We start from the raw sequence: 27,547 nt of genomic DNA, 5'->3' as shown, positions 1-27,547 counted from the left end.
AATCATTAAATTCCCATGTGCCTTATGAAATACAGTATTTTCTTAAAGCCACTGACTGCCTCTTCCCTAAGTGTTGGAGATCCCAGGAGTTTTCATAACAGAATTGTCAGTCACCTTTCAAACATCAAGCAGAGGTTTGAGAACGGGGTTCACCCCAGTATTGCTATTCCTGTTAGTATCCACAAGAGAGCAGTGTTGACTTGCAGGCTATGAAGCATTTATTTCTCCTGGCTCTAACACAAGGCTTCATAGATTCCCTGGCTGCACAATTTGATGTCCTACATGGGACCTCTGACGTCACAGCTCTCATTGCTAACACCCATAGGCTTAGAATATATCTAAAAAACAAGAGCGTATCAGGATGACTATGTACTCAAAGGCTCCCAAACTCCACTTTAGTATATGTGGAAAATGTAGTTTTGTCCTTCAACAGTATTTAGGTCTTTGGTTTGAGCATGGGTCACCATCATAAACTCCCTTTTCCTCCAGATAATTTAATTCCAGGAGATTTACTGCTCTTTCTTGCTACTGGCTCTTCATTTAAATCTGCGCTGGTCCTGAATAGCAGTGTTCAATGGTTTCAGATATTCTTTTCCAAAAGGTTCTGTGTTCCTCTTGCAAATGTAACTAATGTGCAAAACAGGGAGTGAGGTAAATGGCTAGTGGTTGGCCTCTTCCTTCCCCCTTCTCACATTTTTTTTAAAGACTTTATTTATTTACTTGACAGAGAGAGATCACAAGTAGGCAGAGAGGCAGGGAGAGGGAGAGGGGGAAGCAGGCTCCCTGCTGAGCAGAGAACCTGATGTGGGGCTTGATCCCAGGACCCCGAGATCATGACCGGAGCTGAAGGTAGAGGCTTAACCACTGAGCCACCGATGCGCTCCTCCCCTTCTCACATTTTTAAAAACACCCCCTTCCAGTACAATTGGGCCACAGTCGTTCTGTGTTAGCAAAGTAACTCCACAGATTTTCACTTAAACTGACAAAACATCTTATTTTTTCTTCCAGTTTGTTGAGATAAAATTGACATACGCAGCATAGAAGTCTAAGGTGTACAGCATAATAGCTTGACTTATATATATTGTGAAATGATTACCACAAGTTTAGTTACTATCTAGTATCTCATGTATATACAAAAAAAGAAGAAGAAAAATTTTTTCCATGTGTTATGAACTTTTAGGATCTAGTCTCATAACGACTTTCAAATATACCATACAGCAGTTTTAGCCACAGTTGTCATGTTGTACATTACATCCCCAGTACTTATCTCTTAAAACTGGAAGTTTGTAACTTTAAAGTGTCCATTTAAAATGCCTTTAGTTTCTGCTACTTCATTCTATCCATTCAAGACATGTTCAAAGACTGTACTAAGAGGACTTTTTTTTTTTTTTCGAAGGGAGCTTCATGGCAAAGTTGTGTCTGTTCTTCAAGATCTGGCTCTTTGGGTAATTCTGTGCCTCCATCCCCTTTATCTATATGAGGACTCACCCCAAATCTTAGAACCACTGTGACCAGATCCTTGAGCCACCTATACTGGGCTTGACAATTCTGTGAGAAACTGTTGTCCTCTTAACCTGTCTCCTAAAGACCAAAGTTCAGAGCCAACCTCAAGTACATGTCCTATCTGTTCTTATACTTAGGGCTCTACTACTTGGAATGAAAGATGCATTGTAGACACTATTGGTTAACTCTTCTCTTAGTCACTTCAATTTCATAAGCAAGGGGATGTTTGCTGAGCCCCCTGATATGCCAGAAGCTGTGCTCATCACTCTGAGGGATGACAACAGGTGTGCTGGCCCCTACATCCCTTACAAATCCCTAGCACAAGCTGTAGTTTCTAGAACTGTGTACACTCAGTTTGAGTCAATATAATTATTGGATTATATAATTATATATATATAATATAAATATATACACATTTATATTTATATTTTATATATATAAAATATAAGCATTGCGTAGTGGCAGTATCGTATCCAATGAGGTTTATCCAAGGCACGATTAATGCTAATTGAAACATTTCCCAATACACCGCCATGACGACTTGAAATACATATATAAAATATAAAAATATAATTGAGTCTTATAAATATGATGGCTATTTGCACTGATCCAGAGAAGCCTAGCGCAGGAATTAAGATCTGAATATGACCAACTAACAGGATTTCTCTTTGAATCCCTTCTGGATTTGCACCTGGGAGAAGCATAGCAGAGGTGGAGAAAGCACTCCTAGAGAGACCAACGGAGTGGACCAAATTCTGGGCGATAACACCAGACAATATGTATCCTATTCCTAGGAACTGCATCCTTTCTATTAGATGTTTTCAAAACTAATTTTTATAATCATCCACACAAGGGTCTTATGAAAATTAATGTTATCATGTACAGATGCTAGTATATTGCAAGTGCTTAAAACATTTGAGCTTTCCTATTAATTGTCATTACTATCACTGTTATCAGTATGCATGGACATTGAGATTATTTGTATTATTTTAGGTCATCAGTGTTGAAGTTGGCCCTTCTGGCCTCTGAGGGACAGGAGGAAGGCCGTGGTGGATAAACTCTTCCAGCAGCTGTGAGTTGGAGGGGAGCCCTGTGAGAGAAGTCTCTTGTGGAAAATGACAAATGCTGAGTCACACCTATGGCTCTGCTTGAGGAAAGGAGAGCTAAGCTGGTGGGTAATAAGAGCCTCTTCTTGTAGGCAAACAGATGTCATTTTCCTTTTCTGCTGTCACTGAGTGTAGCTTTGGAAGAGCCTGCCCTGGAGCCCAAGGCAGCCCTGAGCTGCATTTACTCTGAGGAATCCCTGCAGGGTGATGTGCTCATTCTCTGTTCCTGCTCAGAGCTAACTCCAGACTCTGCAACAGCTGTGAAAGCTGCCCCTGTGACAGCATGTTATGATGCCATGTCTCTTTGCATACCCACACAGGAGAACTTGAGTCTGTCCGGTCCCTGGGAGCTGGTGTACAGTGCAGGGTGCTGCCTCAGTTGTCCCTGGTGTGGTCACAAGCCCTCAGACTCAGAACTAACAGGAGCCTCATGGCCATTAACTCTTGTCTCTCAGCCCCAGATCCAACATCCAGATCTGCTTTAGGATGCTGGGACTTGGACTCTGGGACTCTTCTTTGTCAGCTGGTTCCCTTTTAGTTTCCACCCCCAGACAGCAGGAAAAGACTGGAAGCCTAAAGCAGGCCAGGGAATACTTCCTTCTTCCTGTCCCTGTCTTGTCAGTACCCCTGAGCAATGACTCTTCACCTGGCAGTGGAGTTGATTTTTGTCTCCAGGATTTGTTGGTTGGTCGGGTTTGAGTTTGATTTAGGTTTGGATTTGGAACTCCCAGGATCCAATCAGCCTCACAGAACTTCCTCTGAGGTACCAGCAGCAGCAGGACAGAGTCCCACCCTCAGAGATTTCAGTCCCAGCTCTGAAGGCACCTCTTCTGAGCTCCTGTGACAGCAGTACCAGTTGAAGGTAGCACCTTCCTCAGAACTGTGAGACCTAGTCCAATGGGCCTATCTTCAACTTTCTAAGGTCCAATGACCAAATTCTTACCAAGTGTAAGATTCTTCCCAAAGGTGTTACCTCTGCAATTACTTCAGCATTCCCTGTTTTAGTGTCAAGTTTCCAACATCCATTAAACCATTTGCTTACATTAAATCTCTGAAAATAACCAGTGCTATTTCTTTGCCCTTCTTCTGACTAGACTCACTATTATCCAAAACCTGACCCTTTGCCATGTCTTCTCACCTTCAACTAGAGCTCTTGAGCAGAGTCAACAGATCAAAGAAGACCTGATTTTCAATTCAGTGGATATGGAGCTTCAACATTTAGGGGAAGTGACTAACCCACTGTCCTAGTCAGTTTCCCCATTTTCTGGAAATGGCTTCTTTTCTCCCCACCTCTCTCTCTCAACCTATCCTCCTTTCTAAGACTCGTTAAAAGTTGTGATACTGTGTAGGCTAGAACAGGAAGCTGGCATTGCTGTATATTATTATGAACATTCTTCTATAGACCTGCAGATGTTTTGTCAGGCAGGACTGTGCCTTCTCTGAGAAACTGCTGGTTCTCAAGGAAGTAGGTATATGCAAGAAATAGAAATACAGAAGGACAAAACACAAGCAAAGGATAGAGACCTGGTATCCAGCATCAATTGCACTTGAAGGGGCATTTTTGTAGGACCCACGCTCTGGACTCTGGATTTCGATCTCTGCCACATTCCAGAGAATGTGATTCTTGGAATTTTTCACCTTGAAAAGCATCTTTTTTCCCCTACTCTGTAAAATGGAAATAATAAGACCTACAGAAATTTGTGAAAGATTAAATTTACTTAAATAAAGTTGCCTAGGCTCAAAACAGTTACTCAAGAAATACAAGTTTCTCCTTATTGTCTACCTTCACCCAAACCAAGCAAGGAGAGTAAAGGAAGAAATCTGGGTCAATTAAGAAGTGAGCTTCAGAGTGTATAATAAATACTCACCAAGGTTTTGTCCAATTCACTGCCTAGAAAAATAACTGAGGAGAATGAAGAAAAGGAATTAGAGATCTATTTTATGTATTTACATCCCTTTCCACAGCAATTTCTTAATTCCTTGTTTTATCTCTTTGGTTCGAACCCCATATACAATAGGGTTCAAGGCAGGAGGTATGAGGTGATGAAGGACATTGAGCAAGATGAGGATGTCCATGGGGACTCTCTTTCTGGCCACATTTGTCAACACAACAACCAGCAGGATGGTGCTGAAGAACAGGATGAGGATGAAGTGAGAGCCACATGTGCTCAGGGCTTTGACAGCAGCCCCTTCAGCCTTGAACCTAAGCACCGTTCTTAGGATGAAGGCATAGGAGAGGAAGATGAGGATGAAATCTGAACCCAGTAAAGTCCAACCAGCCACAAACTGATAGATTCTGTTAATGGTGAAATTGTCACAGGAGAGCCTGGATACAGACAAGTTGGCACAGATGCAGTTCTCAATGACATTTTTCCCACAGTAATGGAGCCGGGCAGTGAGAATAGGAATAGGTGCAGTGAGAAGGGCATTCCGAGTGAAAATGAAGACACTAGCTTTGGCCACAAATTGGTCAGTGATGATGGATCGGTATCGCAGTGGGTGGCAGATGGCCACATAGCGGTCATAGGCCATGACCATAAATGTGCAGGACTCCATGGGGAGGAAACTGTTCATAATGAACATCTGGAGAAAGCAGGCTGAGAAGCTGATGGACCTGAGATCAAACCAGAAGATGGCCAGAACCTTGGGGATGACTGTCAGGCAGAGCACGATGTCCAGCAGGGAGAGGAGGCTAAGCAGGTAGTACATGGGCTCATGCAGAGAGGCCTCCAGCCAGATGGTGATCAGCAGGGTGGTGTTGGCCCCCATGGCCAGAAGGAAAAGGAGGCTGAGAGGCAGGGACAGCCAGTGCTGCCAACTCTGGTAGTTAGGGAAGCAGATGAGAAGGAATTCAGAGACTGGAACAGTGGAGTAGTTGCTGGGTAAGACCATGGAATGAATCTTGAGGCTTCTTTTGACTATTTGTATGAGCAAATACAAGAGGCAATTTTTTTTTTTTTAGTTTGCTTCAAAAGCGTACCTCTCCAACCCATGGACTGGGAGAAGATCTTCGCAAATGACACTACATACAAAGGGCTGATATCTACATATCTATATCTATAATGACACTACAGACAAGTGCTAAGATCTATAAAGAACTCCTCAAACTCAACACACACAAAACAGATAATCACGTCAAAAAATGGGCAGAAGACATGAACAGACACTTCTCCAAAGACATACAAATAGCTAACAGATACATGAAAAAATTTTCATCATCATTAGCTATCAGGGAGAGTCAAATCAAAACTACATTGAGATAACACCTTACACCTATTAGAATGGCCAAAATTAACAAGACAGAAAACAATGTGTGTTGGAGAGGATGTGGAGAAAGGGGAACCCACTTACACTGTTGGTAGGAATGCAAGTTGGTGTAGCCACTTTGGAAAACAGTGTGGAGATTCCTTAAGAAAGTAAAAATAGAGCTTCCCTATGACCCTGCAATTGCACTACTGGGTATTTACCCCAAAGATACAGATGTAGTGAAAAGAAGGGCCACCTGTACCCCAATGTCCATAGCAGCAATGGTCACGGTCACCAAACTGTGGAAAGAACCAAGATGCCCTTCAACGGATGAATGGATAAGGAAGATGTGGTCCATATACACTATGGAGTATTATGCCTCCATCAGAAAGGACGAATACCCAACTTTTGTATCAACATGGACGGGACTGGAAGAGGTTATGCTGAGTGAAATAAGTCAAGCAGAGAGAGTCAATTATCATATGGTTTCACTTATTTGTGGAGCATAAGAAATAACACAGAGGACATGGGGAGATGGAGAGGAGAAGGGAGTTGGGGGAAATTGGAGGGGGTGATGAACCATGAGAGACTATGGTCTCTGAAAAACAATCTGAGAGTTTTGAAGGGGCGGGGGTTGGGAAGTTGGGGGAACCAGGTGGTGGGTATTAGGGAGGGCACGGATTGCATGGAGCACTGGGTGTGGTGCATAAACAGTGAATCTTGGAACAATGAAAAAAAATAAAACAACAAAAAAATCTTTTTAAGTGTGCCTCTCACTCTTTAGGAAGCTAATGATATATAGGACACTCATCCCAAAAGGCAAATCCCAGTCAATATCATAAAGACAGACTAGTGAGATTTGAAAAAGCTATGGTCGATGAAGGAATAATGAATCAGTTTAAAAACTGAGAATCAGCAAGACAGGAAACAACGTGTGTTGGAGGGGATGTGGAGAAAGGAGAACCCTCTTACACTGTTGGTGGGAATGCAAACTGGTGCAGCCACTTTGGAGAACAGTGTGGAGATTCCTCAGGAAATTAAAAATAGAGCTTCTCTATGACCCTGCAATTGCACTACTGGGTATTTACCCCAAAGACACAGATGTAGTGAAAAGAAGGGCCATCTGTACCCCAATGTTTATAGCAGCAATGGCCACGGTCACCAAACTGTGGAAAGAACCAAGATGCCCTTCAACGGATGAATGGATAAGGAAGATGTGGTCCATATACACTATGGAGTATTATGCCTCCATCAGAAAGGACGAATACCCAACTTTTGTAGCAACATGGACAGGACTGGAAGAGATTATGCTGAGTGAAATAAGTCAAGCAGAGAGAGTCAAGTATCATATGGTTTCACTTATTTGTGGAGCATAAGAAATAATATAGAGGACAAGGGGAGATGGAGAGGAGAAGGCAGTTGAGGGAAATTGGAAGGGGAGGTGAACCATGAGAGACTACAGACTCTGAAAAACAACCTGAGGGTTTTGAAGGGGCGGGGGGTGGGAGGTTGGGGGAACCAGGTGGTGGGTATTAGGGAGGGCACGGATTGCATGGAGCACTGGGTGTGGTGAAAAAACAATGAATACTGTTATGCAAAAAATAAAAATAAAATAAAATATTTTACTAATAAAAAAAACCGGATTTTATAGGTGGATAATCCTAGGGAATAACCTCACAACATTAAAAATGTGCAACAAATTATGTCAGCATGTACCAGTGAGGAGATAAAATGTTAACAATATAGGCCAAACACACCTAGTTTTTATAATTATCCAGTACTAAGATGAAGGAAGCATGAGAAGGGTCTTTAATAGGTGTTTTTGAGATAATTATTGACATTGATGTGGGTTGGGAAACCTTTAATTAGGTAGTCACCTACTTATCCAATATAATTTTTTGATGAATAATTTTGTTATATCTCTTCCCCAAACTCATGGTATATTAGAAGAAAATAGAATACAAAATTGATTAAATCAGTCCTTTGCTAAAACTCCAATCCTATTTGAATACAACCATTCACTTTCCAGGGCCTGTACCTGGTCATACCAAGTGTTCTTAGAATTAGTCTAAAATGAAATGGCTGTTTTACAGCCATTTCATTTTAGTAAAATTTATAAATTTATAGTTACCAACTTCAAATGAGCCCTCAATGCTGCCTGTCCATCCTACAAAGCTTGCCTGATCAACTGTGCCTTCTTCCAAAGCCTTTTTCAAAAGCCTTCTTCATTCTTTTCAAACTCTCTTGGAAGATGGCATCAAACACTACCTTGCAGAGAAAAGAGGTATCTACTGATATTTTCTTCAACTTCCCAAGATAAAACTTAACAACCTACTTGTACTTTCTCCCACCCTTGCCTTCTTTCCTCCCACTGAGAGTCTGCCCAGCCTGAAATGTCAAACCTTCCACCTCCTACACTGAATTGTAGCCCTCTTAGCCTGGCAGTTACACTATCAATTATTTGTTCTAGTTCCCTAACTTGGAGTCATATTTCCTTCTTCATTGGATCTACCTTGTCTTTCATACATTCTCCAGTATCTTTCATCTTTAAAAATAAAAATTAAAAAGCCTCTTTCTTTCCTTCCAGCTATTTCTCCCTTCCTCTCCCTTCACACACAAACTTCTCACAAGCATTGCCACACTCACTGTCCCCAGTCCTCACCGCACATCCATTCCACAACTCCTGGGATGGCCTCCTCCTGTAGACCCACAAAATGCCTCTTAAAAAAAAAATCTTGCTGAAGCAATCAATCAGATCCTCTCTCTGACACACCCTATTTGGTTTGGTTTGCATCACAATCTCCTGATTTCTCTCATACTTCCTGGTCTCCTCATTTTCTCTTATGTGCTTTGTTTTTTTTAAGACTTTATTTATTTATTTATTTATTTGACACAGAGAAAGAGATCACAAATAGGCAAAGAGGCAGGCAGGGGTTGGGGGGAAGCAGACTCCCTGCTGAGCAGAGAACCCGATGCGGGGCTCAATCCCAGGACCCTGAGACCATGACACAAGCCGAAGGCAGAGGCTTAATCCACTGAGCAACCCAGGCACCCTCTTATGTGTTTTTTTTCATCCACCACCCTGGCATGAGTTTCAAGGTTCAGTCCTGGGTTCTCTTTGATTTTCTTCTCTCCTCTGTGCTAATATGCTCTGCTCTGTCTTCCACTTCCTTGTTCATATGCTCAATTACCATCTCCATGTTGATGATTACTAAATTATATCTCTTGCCTAAACCTCCTTAAATGCCTACTTGACATATCAACTTGGGTCTTTCACCAAAACTCACCTGGTTTAAAATTAAGTTACCATTTGTCTCCCAAGCCTGGTTTTCTAGCATCTCCTGTCTCAGTGAATAGCATATGCATCTGGACTATCTCACAAGTCAAAGGCTAGAAACTGTCTTGAACATATTCTTCACCAGTACCACCCATCACAAACCCACCAAGAAAATCAATCAAATTTTCCTTTTAAATTAGCTCTTCGGTCCACTTATTTCTCCATCACCACCATCACCAGCCAAGACTACAGTACCACTGTCTCTCGAGTGAAATTTACTGTGTTCTAGGTTTCATTATAAAGCTATTCTCTACACTGAAGTCAGAGAAAAATTTTAAAATACACGTAGAATCTAGACACTCATTTGCTTTAAAATATCTCATTGACTTCTCATCATTAATAGGCATAAAAACCAAATCCTTAACTTTATTAAATCACAAGTTCATGAGAAAAGAAACAATGTCTGCTGGTGTTTTTCACACTACACGTACAGTGTATAGGTAGATTCCTTTATAGGTGCTCATAGTTAATTGAATTAATTATTTAATAAATAAGTAAATGAATGAATGAATACTAGGTCATATATCATTTGCCTCCTTCCCCATTTTCCAGTCTCATCTGACATCTCTCTCTCTCTCTCTCCCTCCCTCTCTCTCTCTCTTGCTCCCAGAGCTCCAGCCACACCATCCTCTTTTCAGATCCTCAAATACAATATGCACTTTCTGCTCCCATTTCTCTTGGAAGATTGTGCTCTCATGCTTCTACTTATACTTCCACATCCACTTACTTTCTATTCATCCTATTCATCTCAGTTCAAATATTCCCTTCTCTGAGCAGTTTTCTCTAACCCTCTCCAGACAAGATCGAGATCTTCTATTTTATGTTCTCATAGCACATTGTCCCACCCTCACAGTTTGTATGTGTGTAATAATTTGATTATATACTCCTTCTCCCAAGTCCATTTAAGCATTTCATGCCATGATAATAGGGACCATGCTCACCACCTGGCACAGTGCTTGGCATGAAGAGGTGCACAACAATATTTGTATAATAAATTAATTGTTTTACAAGCAGAATGATAGAGGGGCATAGAATAAAATTTCCAAAATCAGCCTGAGAAGATAAGGGAAGACTTTCCAAAGTTACTAACACCTGGGCTGATTTTGATGAATGTGGAAGACATATGCGCACAAAAACTGTGGGTACTACTTTTCAGATACATGAAATGGGTTATGTAAAAGCATGGAAATAACTTGGAGAAAAACTTCAGAGGGAAACTCTGTGAAATATTTAACTTGACTGGATCCAAGAGGGTGGCTAACTGAGGGAAATTGGAAGGGGAGGTGTACCATGAGAGACTATGGACTTTGAAAAACAACCTGAGGGTTTTGAAGGGGTGGGAGGTTGGAGGAACCTGGTGGTGGGTATTAGGGAGGGCATGGATTGCATGGAGCACTGGGTGTGGTGAGAAAACAATGAATACTGTTACACTGAAAAGAAATTTAAAAAAAAAAAAAGCAGAAAACAAAGTTGAAATATAAGAGAAAGCCAGATCATGAAGGACCTTTTCTATGTTAAAAATTTTAGAATTAATCTTATATATAAAGAGAAGACAGAAATACTTTCATTAGGGGAGAGAGGTGACCAGGTATGGGCTATGGGAGGATCACTTTGGATGCAATGCTTTGAATGATTGAGTAAGGAGACAGAACAGAAGCAAAAATAATGGAAGCCGCAATTGCCCAGATGAGAAGTGTTGTATGAACAAAGTCTGAGCACTGAAAATGGGAAGAAACAGCATATGATGGTAGTAATGTAGACAGTTATGAAAGAGATAGTAGGTGAGAAGCCCAGAATTTTCTGGTTTGAATAAACAGAATCACCAAGATGTGAAACACAGGAGGATTAGTAGGTTTAGTGTGTCTGAGTATATGTCAAGGCTGAGGTGTTTACACTCTACGTAGAAATTTATCTCGGACTGTCAGAAATGAGGAGTTTGAACAATTTAGAATGATTCTGGTTTAAGATATAAATTCAGAAAGCATTAGCACATAGCTGAAGTAGTTGGAATAGCATAAGGCTGAGACTGAAACCTCGGAAAACAGCAACACCGAAAGGGTGAAAAAAGAAAAAAGAGACATAAATGATGGGTCTGGAAGAGTATGAAAAAAATCAGAAGAATATGGTGACCTAGGAAAAATGAGGGAGAAAACTTCAAGGAGTATATGGCCAACTTGTCAGTTAAGCAGAAGTTCAATAACATGAGAATATGAATAGACATTAAATTTTATAGGGACCTGGACATGAATAATTCATTGGACTGGTGCCAAGAGAAACCAGAATAATGAAATAATAATAAAATAAATAAAATAATAATAAAATAATAAATAATAAAATAATAATAAAATAATAATGAAACCAGGTAATGAATAATAAAATAATAATGAAACCAGGTAATGAAGTTAGGAAAGGAGGACATGTAAATGGGGATGATTGACCACACAGCTAAAGAGCCTCATTTTAAGTTCATAAGTGAAGAAAAAAGCAAGACAGGAATGAAACATACTGCAGCATGCTTATTTGTTTATGGAAAGGTTAAAATTCAGAAGGAAAGTAGGATAACTGAAGTAGTTAGTTCACTGAGAAAGTTATTATTATTATTAATATTATTATTTTTATTATTATTTTCTCTGTCACACTTAACACATAGATTTTGTACTTCCTTGTTTCTCTTCACCCTCCTGTGAAATATCTGAAGACAAAGTACACTTTTCCATTTATACACACAAACGTTCTCTAACACCCCACAGGTTCTTAATAAAAAAATCTGTTGAAAGATTTTTTAATTACTGGGGCCTTGGTGTTCTACATTGATGGAAAATTCCAAGCAAGGGAAAGTGAGAGAGATGAGTTAGCCAGAGTTTCAGTGTTGAAGGGGACACTGAGGAAGAGAAAGAATACAATACTACAAATGGTGGTCACTGAGGGGGCAGGGCAGGGCACAAAATGCCTGTTGGAACTTGGGGGCTTCTTTATGCCACTGTTTACAGGTCCTCCTCAAGAGCCTTTTCTTTGGTTAACGGTAAAACCCTGAGCTAGTTCTCTGACTTAAGAAAACTTTTGCCCTTGCCCTAATTAATACAAACACAAAACATCCCTATTGCTCCTAATATGCTGGTTAGAATTTTCTTGAATTTCCTCCAGTCTAGTCATTACCAACTTATCTATCTCCCTGCACCAGTCTTTCCTCTCCTTCTTGACCCTTATCCTCACTGTATCCTATTTTCTCATCCCTGTTGAATGACCTTCTTTAGCACTTTGTCCTCTTCAAGCATTGTTTGATATAATCTTCATAACTGTTTATGCTTCTTCTCAAAGGCCACTCACTGATCAATTCTCCTATGTATCTGCTTCTGTTCTTCACGTGTTGGTCATTAACTTGTGGAAAAGTCAAATCTCTATTGCCTGAAACTCATCAAGCCCAGGACACTTGCCTCCAGCCACCCAGTGTTACCACTTCAGCTCAGAATCTATTCAATGCCATTTCTTCACAGCTTAACACTGGAGAACGGGACAGGGGGAGGGCGTAAGAAATCTGGAATAGGAGAGAAGGATAAAAGAACAGATTCCTAGACATCCTGAAAGGTAGACGTGCACATATGAACATAAGTCAATGATGTGGTACATAGAGTAAACATTGATTTAGGTCTCTAAAACTGGATTGACAATATTAGCTGAAATATACCAAGTGTCTAGCATGTACCAGGCATTCTTCTAAATGTGTGTGTGTGTGTGTGTGTGTGTAAATTTATTTCATAAACATACAATCTCAAGAGCAATGTAGCTGAGAATCTTTCTCAACCCTATTCTGGTTACTTCATCTGGAGTATCCTATCCAATTCAGTATATTGTATTAAGTCATATGAGTTACAGGATGATAAAAGTTACAGGATGATAAAAATCTACAAATTACAGATGTGTGGACTGCCAAAAACAAGAACATTAGTAATAACTTCAAAATATAGGAATCGCTATCTTGGGGGAAAGGGCAAAACTAGGACCATCAGAGAGAAATCAAAGAAATGGAGCCTAGTTGAATATGAAAGACAGCTTTCTATCAGTCTAAAGAAAGTTATCTCTCTGCAGTTTAAATTGCTCTACTGAAACAAAGTTGGGGGGAGGGGAGCTCCTTCATCAACATTTTTTTCCTGAATCTCTGTGCCAGGTATCTAGTGACATACTAAACTCAGCATACTGACACCCCCTATTCCACTGTAGGATTTATAGATCTCCTTTTTTTCTTCCTGGTCGGACAAGATGAAGTCTAATTCTCTACAAGCACTAGGTCTCCTAACCAAGCAAGGAAATGGGATCCTCTTTTAGAAAGGCAGAGGGAAGAAAGAAAACCTAGCATGCACCTTACAGAGGTGCTTAGGGATTTCTGGATGCTAATGCATCTGCCACCTCCTCATTCATTGCCTTTCTCCCTGTTAATTGGGGTTGCCTGTTAGAAAAGATCTCTGCGTTCCTTGTCACTCTTCCCGTCTAGATCCAATTCAGTCTGTGCTACCTACCCTCCCTTGACCCTGGAACTTACAGAAGATGTCAAAGGATGAGTCCTTTATGATGTATCAGTTGTACTGGTAACCATTTTGGGACTTTAAGGAATAAGTCTGAAGAGTTTTATGAGCTCCTATTCCTCTTCTATCTTCCCTTTTTTGGACCCAGATGGGGAAAGGTGGCTTGGGAAAGCAGACTTAGGGGATGAAGAGCTGAGTCCTTTGGGAACTATCTTATGGTGCTCCTAAAGGAAGGGAGTTGGGAGGTAAAGAATGAAGTGATTTGAAGCTAAGGTAAGAACTTACCCAGAAGCCAGAAGCCAATGATCTGGTGCACAAACCTGACATGCAAAACATGGTCAAATGTGTAGGAAAAGAGACCTCCTTTATTATAATAGTAATTGTAAAGTTTTGAGTGACCCTTCTGAGTGACTTAAACCACTTGTGTTCTTTTACATTTTGTCTCATTGAATCATATCCCTTAGATATGAATGTGCAACTCTTTTAAGTAGGAACTATTACCCCACTATGTAGGGGATAAATAGAAAGACAAAACCTTGTCCCAAACTCACTAAAATTAGCTTACATTCATAGCCATGGCAATCTGATTCCAATGTCTGTGTTCTAAATGACCCTTCTATTTACTGATAAATGTGACCATAGGTATTGATATCCTAAACAAAATCCTAGCAAGTTGAGTTTAGGAAACTGTTGACATTTTTTAACTGACAAATATATTTATCTTTTGAAAAATGCAAAGAGAGTTAACTATAAGGAAATCTGCCACCTAACATATCAAGGTTGTAGATAAGGTCATGGGAATAAAACCATTCAAATCACAAGCAGATTTGAATACTAGCCCTGGCATTTGCTATTGGTGTGACCCATCCATTAAACAAATACTAACTACCACCTATGCCCCACAAACTCTATTAGGCACTGTATACAATGGCAAATAAGGCAAACATGGTTCCTATTCTCCAAGAGCTCATTCTACTTATGTGGTTGTTAAAAGAAAACAGGCATCTCTAAATGTACTTATTTGAATAATTTCTAAAATATATTGTTCAGCAAAGAAGCAAGAGGCAAAAACAGTGCATAGAATGCCACACATTATTTTAATGCTATACAAAGAATACACACAAATAAGTATATATACATAAATATATGTTATTATATATATTCTTATGTAAAATCAAATTACCTCTGGAAGGATATAGAAACCTATAAGAGAAGTTGCTTCCAGGAAAGAAAATTCTGTGCCTGGCAGATAGAATAGAATGGTATCTTAGAGATTGCTGGTTGTGTACCTAATGCCCCCATTCTTCCTTATTAACAAAAAACACAATTTTATTTGAGTACCCATCTATACTGCCAAAATACTATACCTCTCAGATTCTGAATACTAATAGATGTCATTTGGTGGGGTTTCCAAGAAGACTCTAAGGTGAACTAAATCAGTTGAGAAATGAAGGTCATTAACCCTCACTCTTTTCTCATGGAACAGGCATGGGATTGACACCTGAATTTCTAGCTTAAACTATCAGCAACTTTGAGGACAAAAGTCAGTTTTTAAGTATGATAATGAAGGTAGAGAGAAACTGGTGAAGCTCTGGTTTCAGCCTCAGATGTCCACCTCTGAAACTCTTCTATATGAAAGAAAAGAATTTTCTAATTTGTTGGTCCCCATATTTGGAGTTCCTATTACATGAAATCAGATATACACTAACTGAAACAGATAATGAATTACTTTTACTGAACCCTTTTTTTTAATTTTCAAAATTTTGAATCATGTACATACATTACTTTTTTTATATAAATTCAAGTAGCCAAGGTACAGTACATCATTGGTTTTTGATATAATGTTGTGATTTACCAGTACTTTCTAATTAAATATTTTTAAAAGGTGTTCTTTTGGTAATACAGACAAAAATATAAAACAAATAAATGCTAAAAGTTTTGGTAATTATACAAAAAGAAAATATACAAAATCCTCTCATGTACCATCATGGAACATTACTAAGGGAGCATTAGGTTAGGTAAGGCAGATCAAAAAGGTCTTAACAAAGAGAGGTATGAATAGGAAGGAAAACAAGGGTAGAAGCAGAAAATGCAGACAGACTATCATCTGATCTAGGCAAGAGATGGTGGTGGCATGGACCAGATTGGTGGCAGAGGAAATAACTTTGAACAAACAAATTTTGGAATAATAGTCAAATCAATATAATGACGAATTACAAATGAGAAATGAGTTATTCAATGTAGAAGTCAAATATGAATCTTAGGATTCTATCTTGGACAACTTGGTGGATATGGGCTCATTTACTATAATGACATCACACATTAAGATTTCTGGGTATTGTTGAGTGTACATCTGAAGTTTGTAATAATAAATGTAATGTGGGTGCCTGGATGGCTCAGTCGGTTAGAGTCTGCCTTCAGCTCAGGGCATGATCCCAGAGTCCCAGGATGGAGCCCCGCTTAGGGTTCCCTGCTTAGTTGGAGAGTCTGCTTCTTCTTTCCCTACTGCCCCTCCGCACCCCCCACTTGTGCTCTCTCTCTCTCTCAAATAAATATATAAAATATTTAATTAATTAATTAACGTGAAATCAGTAAGTTTATTTTTTTTCCTAGCAAATGTCAATCTTTCACAGAGGAGACAGATATTTAGATTCAAACAGAGTTTGGGGTTTTTCAAGCAACTACAATGGAGGCAGAGACTAAAGGAGTTTAGATTATTTCAAAAAATGTACTTAAATGATGGGCTATAGAAGGGCTATACAAAAAATAAAATCAGAACAAGAAAAGAATGAGTGATAGTATGAAGAGGATTCCACCAATGGCTTATGACACTAGATATTCAACAATTGTGACTGTACTAAGGATAGTTGAAAATTTGAGCCTGAAGGTTGAAGCCAAAAGTAGATGTTTCAAGTCTATATATTAGAGATACATCAACCACAAAAATAAAATAAGTCAAAATTAGAGATTTTAAGCAAAAAAGTTTAAGTTTTGAGTACAGGCTGATCTAAGTACTCAAATTTTTCATTTTCCCAGCAATAAGACTCCACTGAAAAATAAATGCATATACATAAAGTAATAACAGTTATAGGAGAAGATACATAGAGTATAGTGACTTAAATTAAAGATGCATCTGAGAGGAGTTTAGGAAAGGCTTAGACTTCAAGCAAAGAATATGTTCAAGAGAGAAATAATTTGAGATGCGATTTTTAGCCCATAGTATCTCCCACTGACTTTAGACAATTTAGTTAGGTAATAAATAATCTATTTAATTTTCTTGATGTCTCATCTCATCTACCTGTAAATATAAGTCACCTGGCAGCTACCTTACATTAGAAAATGGCAGAAGCTCGTCTCCTGGTGACCTTTATAAATTTGTTTGGGATCAGTGTAACTCTAGCAGTCTGGAGCTTACTGTTGCTTTATATTGCACAGGAGGATTGACCCAACCAAAATAGATGCAATGAAGAGAACAAAGAGATAACCACTCAGCTGGCAAGCAGGTCATGAGCTGTTTCTGCTGGAAATCCAATAATACAGGTTTATTCACTTGTGCTGGGAAGTACACACCTGGAACACAACAGGCCTGTACAAAGATAGCACCAAAATAGACTGATGGCCAAAACTGAAATTCAAAAGGGATGCTACAATCAAGCTGATAGAAAGTGAAAGAGCTGCTTTGTAGTTCCCACTTCTGCCACACTTATTTTTTTACTCTTTCTCCACAAGTTCCTAACTAGTGACCTTTAAATGAGTCCATCAGTTCACTGACTTTTTACATTTGTTTTCTACTTATGTAAACTGATAGTTTTTCTCCCCAATCTGATACTCATCCTTTGAATTCTCACTCTGAACAATACAGCCCACCAATGGCAGTTCTTAATCTTCCCTTTGATAATCCACTGACATTCTAACATTCAAATTATATAATAATTGTATATCATTTAAAGTCCAGCAAAATGTCACTCACCAGAAATAACTATATAAGCAATCTGTTGCATATTTTTCATCTGTGTTTTTCTATGTTTATATTAAAGTTATATACATGTAAATGATATTATCTCATATCAATTTAACTTAAATACATGAACCTATTATAAACTCTTTATTATATCCCATGCTGTTGCACTAGGGACAACTATTAGATATGTAATGAGTTTGTAGTATGTTTTATTATCTGTTAAGATGTGACAAATCTTTTTTAAAACTTGTTTCCACTTGGTGAAACTTTTACCATACATATACACTTTACAGTTTAGAATAACTGTACCAAATGCCCTCTGAAAATCTTTGCTGGAATGTTTCTTGAAATTGCATTGATTTTATGAATTCATTTGAGGAGAAGACATCTTTAAAATGCTCATGTGTCCTTTCCATGTACATGGTTTATCTCTACATTTAATCAGGTTTTCATTTAAATATTTTTTTAAATTTTTTATTGTTTTTAATTTCTTTTCAGTGTTCCAGAATTCATTGTTTATGCACCACACCCAGTGCTCCATGCAATATTTGTCCTCCATAATACCCACCACCAGGCTCACCCAACCTCCCAACCCCTGCCCTTCCAAAACCCTCAAATTGTTTTTCAGAGTCCACAGGGTCTCATGGTTCATCTCCCCTTCCAATTTCCCCCAACTCCCTTCTCCTCTCCATCTCCCCATGTCCTCTGTGTTGTTTCTTATGCTCCACAAATAAGCAAAACCATATGATAATTAACTCTCTCTGCTTGATATATTTCACTCAGCATAATCTCTCCCAGTCCCGTCCATGTTGATACAAAAGTTGGGTATTCATCCTTTCTGATGGAGGCATAATACTCCATAGTGTATATGGACCACATCTTCCTTATCCATTCATCCGTTGAAGGGCATCTTGGTTCTTTCCACAGTTTGGTGACTGTGGCCATTGCTGCTATGAACATTAGGGTACAGATGGCCCTTCTTTTCACTACATCTGTATCTTTGGGGTAAATACCCAATAGTGCAATTGCAGGGTCATAGGGAAGCTCTATTTTTACTTTCTTAAGGAATCTCCGCACTGTTTTCCAAAGTGGCTGCATCAACTTGCATTCCCACCAACAGTGTAAGAGGGTCTCCTTTCTCCACATCCTCTCCAACACTCGTTGTTTACTGTCTTGTTAATTTTGGCCATTCTAATTGGTGTAAGGTGGTATCTCATAGTTTAATCATTTCTACTATGATCCTTAGAACTCTTCTTTCTTCCTTTACTTACTGTGTTGGCCAGGACTTCCTCTTTCTCCCTAAAGTGTGTCAATGATGACTGCTGGACATTCAGCTGTGTTCTTTTAAGGGGCATTACCTTTGGCAAAAGGGAGCAATCGCCTCCAAGGTTTTGCTCTCTCCCTGGGACAATTCTACCCAAAGACTAGTTGATAAGAGGGAAAAAGGGTCTGTCTGGCACACAGGTCTCAACTTAGATGATTCTGAAAAGCCAACCAGAAATTGTTATGTAATTATGTAAGTCTTATTTTTGTTTTTTGTTTCCTCAAATATTTTCAGTTGGTTTCCACACATGCATGCACCCATCCGCTGAATACTTTAGGGGGCCCTCTGTAGATCTTTGGAATTCTCTTTCTATACAGTTCTCTCTCCTCTAGTACTCTACCCTGTGAACTCTGGCTACCTTGGCCTTCCCTTATCCCCATGTCCTTCTCACCACAGGAAGACTGCCAGGCTACACCTAAATTCACCCTCCCTTCAAGATGGCTTGGAATCTCTCTCCAACAAGTTGTGACAATCTTTCTCCAATAAACAGGACTCAACTCTTTTGTTTCCCATCTCTTTGGAATCCTTGCCCTCCATTATCTCAGGTCCAGTGTCCTCAGAACAATTATTTTGTATATTTTGTACAATGTTTTGTTGTTGTTTTGTTGAGAGGATAAATGAAAGTCCTTGTTGCTCATCTCGATAAACTAAAGTTCCTCTCCAGTAGGTAAAATCATGCTGGACAAGCAGAGGAAAGCACCATACAACTTCTGACTCTTCCCTGGGCTCAGGGTAGAGGAAAGCACCATCCAACTTCTGACTCTTCCCTGGGCTCAGGGTAGGATACATAAGCCCCCTATCCTTCCCAAAAGTCAGGAGAGATCTGTTTTATACCTGAAGCCTTAGTATCTTAGGTGGATTAAAAGGAAATGCACCTCTGGGGGAACCTGAGGTCAGAGTGATTTGGGAACTTCAAAATTTGCATAAGGAATTTGGAGAAAATGGATTTTAGGACTGCAAGGACAGTGCTGTACAGAAACGGAAAAAAATCACATGAGATGTGTCTACTTCAGGACCTTAAAGATTAAGCATGGCACTTAGATTTATTTTTAAGGGAAGAGACTATCAAAATGTTCTTCCTTGCATGTAGAGACAGTAGGATGTGTACTCAGAATTAATATGAGCATTTCAGGAAAGACCATGTAACTAGGAATCTTTTTTCACAGGGTTAAGCAAGGACAGCTGCATCACCAGACCACCAAGTTAATTATGTTTGGCTCTAGGGAACCCAGTCGCTGTCTTTACTATTAAGAAGAGAACCTTATGCCAATATTCCTTGAATCACCAAAAACAAAATCCACACAAGTATCAGCATGAAAATATAGTAGTCTTTCTCTCCCTCTCACACAACCAGCTTGATGAGGGAGCAGAAGGCTGCCTGAAGGCAAAGTATAAGCTGACACCCTGCAACCTCCCTGCTCTATGCCTACTCCTGGGTGGGATGTGAGACATTCTTCCAGGAATCTCCCAACTATCTTAATGTTAACACCTTGCTAGAAGGGAAAACAACCTTAACTTGATAATGACAAGGCCTCTGATCTCTTAGGGGGTCCTCTTGAGCATTATCTTGTAGATCCTCTTTAGCATATGTAAGTTTTTCTGAAACCTCCCTTTTCTTACTTCCCCCAACTCCAGAGCATACAATCAGCCACTCCTTGAGACCTCAGTGCAGCAGCACTTTCTGTCCACAGGTCCTGTCCCCATTAATAAAACCAGCATTTTGCACCAAAGACATCTCAAGAATTCTTCAGGCTCCAGACCTCACCCCACCGAACTTCACCTATATTCCAAAAACACATCAAATTGATAATGAAGTTCTCCTCATTATTTAAAGAAATTCCTCTAAAATACTTTTAACCACTTTTTCATACCCTATATACTGAAAGGAATCAAGCAGCTGTCCAACTCTCCACCTTTCATTGAGTTGTTGTTGTTGTCGTTGTTTTTTAATACTCTAATGCTATATAGTATAGACCTTTATATCCAATATACCAATTGAGGGATGTTGAAAAAACAAAGAAGATCATATTTGTTGAAAATAAGAAATTAGTTGAACAAGAGTGATGAGAGTGGGCATCCTTGTCGTGTTCCTGATCTCAACGGGAAGGCTGCAAGTGTTTTCCCATTGAGGATGATATTTGCTGTGGGTCTTTCATAGATAGATTTGATGAAGTTCAGGAATGTTCCATCTATCCCTATACTTTGCAGTGTTTTAATCAGGAACGGATGCTGGATTTTGTCAAATGCTTTTTCTGCATCGATTGAGAGGACCATGTGGTTCTTCTCTCTTCTCTTATTCATTTGTTCTATCACATGGATTGATTTGTGAATGTTGAACCATCCTTGTAACCCAGGGATGAATCCCACCTGGTCATGGTGGATAATCTTTTTAATGTGCTGTTGGATCCTGTTTGCTAGGATCTTGTTGAGAATCTTAGCATCCATATTCATCAGTGATAATGGTCTGAAATTCTCCTTTTTGGTAGGGTCTTTGCCTGGTTTGGGGATCAGGGTAATGCTGGCTTCATAAAAAGAGTCTGGAAGTTTTCCTTCTGCTTTAATTTTTTGAAACAGCTTCAGAAGAATAGGTGTTATTTCATCTTTGAAAGTTTGATAGAATTCCCCAGGGAATCCGTCAGGTGCTGGGCTCTTGTTTTTTGGGAGGCTTTTGATCACAGCTTCAATCTCGTTACTAGATATCGGTCTGTTCAGGTTGTCAATTTCTTCCTGGTTCAATTTTGGGAGTTTATAGTTTTCCAGGAATGCATCCATTTCATCTAGGTTGCTTAGCTTATTGGCATATAACTGTTGATAATAACTTCTGATGATTGTTTCTACTTCCCTGGTGTTAGTTGTGATCTCTCCCTTTTCATTCATAATTTTATTAATTTGGGCTTTCTCTCTTTTCTTTTGGATTAGTGTGGCCTAGAAACAGCAATCAGACAACAAAGAGAAATAAAAGGTATCCAAATTGGCAAGGAAGAAGTCAAACTCTCTCTCTTCGCAGATGACATGAGTCTTTCTATGGAAAACCCGAAAGACTCCACCCCCAAACTTCTAGAACTCATACAGCAATTCAGTAACTTGGCAAGCTTTTCAAGCTTTTCTACAAAGCTGTGATCACCAAAACAGCATGGTACTGGCATAAAAACAGAAACATGGACCAGTGGAACAGAGTAGAGAGCCCAGATATGGGCCCTCAATTCTATGGTCAAATAATCTTTGACAAAACAGGAAAAAATATCCAGTGGATCAAAAGACAGTCTCTTCAATAAATGGTGCTGGGAAAACTGGACAGCTATATGTAGAAGAATGAAACTCGACCATTTTCTTACACCGTACACAAAGATAAACTCGAAATGGATAAAAGACCTCAATGTGAGACAGGAATCCATCAGAATCCTAGAGGAGAACATAGGCAGTAACCTCTTTGATATCACCCACAGCAACTTCTTTCAAGATATGTCTCCAAAGGCAAAGGAAACAAAAGCGAAAATGAACTTTTGGGACTTCATCAAGATCAAAAGCTTCTGCACAGCAAAGGAAACAGTCAACAAAACAAAGAGGCAACCCATGGAATGGGAGAAGATATTTGCAAATGACAGTACAGACAAAAGGTTGATATCCAGGATCTATAAAGAACTCCTCAAAGTCAACACACACAAAACAGACAATCATATTAAAAAATGGGCAGAAGATATGAACAGATACTTCTCCAATGAAGACATACAAATGGCTATCAGACACATGAAAAAATGTTCATCATCACTAGCCATCAGGGAGATTCAAATTAAAACCACATTGAGATACCACCTTACACCAGTTAGAGACGCCAAAATTAGCAAGACAGAAATCAAGGTGTGTTGGAGAGGATGTGGAGAAAGGGGAACCCTCTTACACTGTTGGTGGGAATGCAAGCTGGTGCAGCCACTTTGGAGAACAGTGTGGAGATTCCTCAAGAAATTAAAAATAGAACTTCCCTATGACCCTGCAATTGCACTACCCCAAAGATACAGATGTAGTGAAAAGAAGGGCCATCTGTACCCCAATGTTTATAGCAGCAATGGCCACGGTCGCCAAACTGTGGAAAGAACCAAGCTGCCCTTCAACGGATGAATGGATAAGGAAGATGTGATCCATATACACTATGGAGTATTATGCCTCCTTCAGAAAGGATGAATCCCCAACTTTTTTAGCAACATGGATGGGACTAGAAGAGATTATGCTGAGTGAAATAAGTCAGAGAGAGTCAAGTATCATATGGTTTTACTTACTTGTGGAGCATAACAAATAACATGGAGGACAAGGGTAGATGGAGAGGAGAAGGGAGTTGAAGGAAATTGGAAGGGGAGGAGAACCATGAGAGACTATGGACTCTGAAAAACAACCTGAGTGTTTTGAAGGGGCGGGGGGGGGGGATGGGAGGTCGGAGGAAACAGGTGGTGGGTATTAGGGAGGGCACGGATTGCATGGAGCACTGGGTGTGGTGAAAAAACAATGAATACTGTTACGCTGAAAAGAAATAAAAAATTTTTAAAGAAAAAGAAAATAAGAAATTAGTACTCTCTACATTTCAAATGCCTTTAAAAATTTTGAAATCTACTCATGAGAATCAGTGTTTAAGGATCTTTTTAAAGTGGCTCTTGCTTTCACCTTATGGAATTTTGCAAATAAAAATTATGTCTGATCACTGAGTAATGTTATTTGATTAGCCTAAACCCTAAATTCCCTATACCCGTGTAAATAATGACATCACTCCCTACCAACTACAATAATATATGTTTCCTCACCCATTTTCAGTAGATTGTGACTTCCAGAATTTTAACAATTGATGTCCTACCACTCACCAAGTGTGACCTTTGTCAATATTTCTCGATAAAATTTATTTTTTAAAGATGTTATTTATTTATTTGACAGACAGAGATCACAAGTAGGCAGAGAGGCAGGCAGAGAGAGAGGAGGAAGCAGGCTCCCCACTGAGCTGAGCCCCCAATGTGGGGCTGGATCCCAGGATCCTTAGATCATGACCTGAGCTGAGGCAGAGGATTTAACCCACCGAGCCACCCAGGTGTCCGAAATTGTTATTTTCTAATGTATAACCTGAGACAGTAATCCCTGTCCTCTAGAACTGTTATGAAGATGAGATGATTTAAAAATATAAATGTCTACATACAAACTTAGGTACCTAAGGTTAGGTGTCTAATAGGCAAATGAAGTTTGATCAGGTACTAACAGATCCAGAGTAATTCCTAATGCCAGAGGGACAGAAAGTGGATAGGAAATACTCGCTATCCAAGCATTATTTTACTGTCTAGAAAAATAAATCTTAGAATAGAAACAAAGGAAATAGTAATAGATGTTTCTATAATGGTGCCCTTCTATGTATTTGAAGCCCTCTCCACAATAACTTCTGACACCCCTGTTTTAACTCTTTGGTTCTAAGTCCATATACAATAGGGTTCAAGGCAGGAGGTATGAGGTGATGAAGGACATTAAGCAAGATAAGGATGTCCATGGGGACCCTCTTTCTGGTCACATTTGTCAACACAACAACCAGCAGGATGGTGCTGAAGAACAGGATGAGGATGAAGTGAGAGCCACATGTGCTCAGGGCTTTGACAGCAGCCCCTTCAGCCTTGAACCTAAGCACCGTTCTTAGGATGAAGGCATAGGAGAGGAAGATGAGGATAAAATCCGAACCCAGTAAAGTCCAACCAGCCACAAACTGATAGATTCTGTTAATGGTGAAATTGTCACAGGAGAGCCTGGACACAGACAAGCTGGCACAGATGCAGTTCTCAATGACATTTTTCCCACAGTAATGGAGCCGGGCAGAAAGAATGGGGACAGGTAAAAGAAGCAAAGCATTCCGAGCCACAATGAAAGCATTAGTTTTGGCCACAAATTGATTAGTGATGATGGTTGGATATCGTAGTGGGTGGCAGATGGCCACATAGCGGTCATAGGCCATGACCATGAATGTGCAGGACTCCATGGGGAGGAAACTGTTCATAATGAACATCTGGAGAAAGCAGACTGAGAAGCTGATGGACCTGAGATCAAACCAGAGGATGGCCAGGACCTTGGGGATGACTGTCAGGCAGAGCACGATGTCCAGCAGGGAGAGGAGGCTGAGCAGGTAGTACATGGGCTCATGCAGAGAGGCCTCCAGCCAGATGGTGATCAGCAGGGTGGCGTTGGCCCCCATGGCCAGGAGGAAGAGAAGACTGAGGGGCAGAGACAGCCAATGCTGCCAACCCTGGTAGTTAGGGAAGCAGATGAGGAGGAATTCCGAGAGTGGAGAAATGGAGTAGTTGCTGTGCAATGTCATGAGATAAATCCTAAACTGAGATTTCACCTGGGTTTAAGCATGGTAAGACACAGGAATTACATCAATAGAAAACAAAACTGTCAAAATGCTAACATTTATTCATCCAGAAAACTGTTGAGTATAGAAAAACAATCTCAAATGAACACAAAGTTCAGTGAAAACATATATGAATAGGGAGGGGACTCAGCAAATTATTCTAAAGTTAATTCAGAGAAACAAATAAGACAGACTACCCACAAGGTTTAGAAGGAAAATGAGAAGAATTGCCCCATTAAAACATAGTCTAAAGCTGCAAAAATTTTTTCAAGTGAGACTGACATGTGATATGATAAAGCAAATTACTAATTATAGACTCCATAGGTCAGAAATCACATCCCCAATGGCATCACAAAGACAGCAGAAGTTATCAGATGCAAGCTCCTCAATATCTATGATAGACTCATAAACTCATCAATACCTGTACCTTGCTTTTCTCTTTGCATCTAGCCAACTCAAAGATCTATCCCTCCTCCCAATTACAATCCTCCCACCTCTGATATGGTGTCTGTCCACCTCTGATCTTCTTAAGAACTTTGACTTTTTAATTATCCATTCCATTTCCTATGTAGTCAGTCTCTCCATAGATCCTTCCCATAGATAATCGAAATGCTGAAGTCTCTCGTGTCTTAATAAATTTCTATACCTATCCCACATCCCCATTTGTTGTAAAGACCATGATTTTAGTTTTGAACAAAGATACCAAATCTCTCTTATCCCTCTTTCTTTTACACCCAAACTTGAGGAACCAGAAGAGACAAAGGTCATCTAAATGAGGAAACTATTGGCTTCAATAGTTCAGTTGAGAAGTGATCACTGTGTAAATAAATGCCACTAGAATGGTTCTAAAGATGTTTTAAAAAGGAGCAACTTTCAGAGGTATAAATATAATGGCATAAGCAAAGATTAGACTGAGCAGTTGCATAGAAGAAGAGAAGTTAGGAATTCTTAAATTACCCCATCTCTTCTGGATTAAATGATTGAATTTCACAGGAAAGTCTCTGAAAATATGTGATGTATGCTGTAGAGGCAGAAATGATGGATCCAATTTTGATATGTTGAATTTATAGAGTCTGTAAGCTATCAAAATGTACACTAGTCTGACTTCTACAGAAATAAGTTTGAATTCACTTGAAACCTTGGAGTTAAAGGAAGAGAATTAGAAATCACCAGCACACAGAATATAGTTCAAACCACTGTTACTTTTATTTCTCGCCCCATATGTATCTTTTCCTGCCTATTCTGCCACCCCTGAGAGAGGCCTTCCCTGGATCTTTGTTCTTTTTCCTTCCCTTTATGTGTAGCCCCTATGCATGAACTTGCTTCACAAATCCCAGTCTCTTATCCAACCAACTCCCTGTCTTCATTCTTTCCACATACTGTAAAGAATGGTTCTAAATTAAGCTCATTCTTCTGCTACCTGGATTTCACTAAGAGTGTACTTAATGAAAAGGGTTAAAAAGGAGAGGATACAAGGGAATAGGTAACAAGCAAAAGGATCAGATGCCTTGATACATTGCCACGCAGAAGTTTAGACATGAATATGAGTCAAAATTTTGACATATTCAGTTAATAATAATTACTAGAATCTGACTCTCTACTAAAGAAAGTAATGGTGATCAGAGGGAAGGCAATTATTCTTCTATTCTTCTCCACTTTGGTTTAACCATGCTTAGAATAGTGTCCAGTTCAGTGAACCTTGGTTTCAGGAATATTTTTGAAACCTTACCACCCAGAAGATATCCAGGATAAAAGGATCCTTAAGAACTCATGATGAAGAACACTTTAGGAAAGTGAAGATATTTTACCTAAGCAATGTCTCCCAAATATATGACTGACTTTCAAAGGGAAGAGATAAAAACTAGGAAAGAGAAAATCTGAGAGATCTGTTTCTGCTGAATATGAATCCTATATAATAATCAGAGGAGATTTGCTCTTTTGTTAACACTACTCTGTGCAAACATGCTGGTGGAAGGAAATGACCAAATTTCTTCACCAGTTGTTTTTGTTTTTGTTTCCCTAGCCCTAATGGACCTGGATGCTCAGTGTCATACTAAACTCAAAACACTGTCTCTGTTCCAGAACCATACTTCCATTCTCTGGAACCCCTACACTGCTTTTCTGGTCAGGCCAGAAGTATTTCAGTCATGTACTTCCATGAAATTGCCAGCCATATAAAACAT

General features: G+C 39.5%; 2 protein-coding genes across 2 annotated transcripts; both read right to left on the bottom strand.

Moving 5' to 3' along the window:
* Positions 1–4,556: 4,556 nt before the first annotated feature.
* Positions 4,557–5,501, bottom strand: LOC308350083 (olfactory receptor 56A1; the record flags this gene model as incomplete). Its single annotated transcript, XM_080815085.1, has 1 exon — positions 4,557–5,501. The coding sequence occupies one exon, from the start codon at positions 5,499–5,501 to the stop codon at positions 4,557–4,559; it is 945 nt and encodes a 314-aa protein (XP_080671211.1).
* Positions 5,502–24,359: 18,858 nt separating this feature from the next.
* Positions 24,360–25,328, bottom strand: LOC308350833 (olfactory receptor 56A1-like; the record flags this gene model as incomplete). The annotated part of the gene is made up of 1 exon (XM_080816307.1): positions 24,360–25,328. The coding sequence occupies one exon, from the start codon at positions 25,326–25,328 to the stop codon at positions 24,360–24,362; it is 969 nt and encodes a 322-aa protein (XP_080672433.1).
* Between the last annotated feature and the right edge of the window lie 2,219 nt (positions 25,329–27,547).

The sequence above is a fragment of the Martes martes genome (genome assembly GCF_963455335.1).
Source record: "Martes martes genome assembly, chromosome: 10".
NCBI classification, from domain to species: domain Eukaryota; kingdom Metazoa; phylum Chordata; class Mammalia; order Carnivora; family Mustelidae; genus Martes; species Martes martes.
The sequence above is the reverse complement of the archived record's forward strand: the minus strand, read 5'-3'. Positions and strand labels throughout refer to the sequence as shown.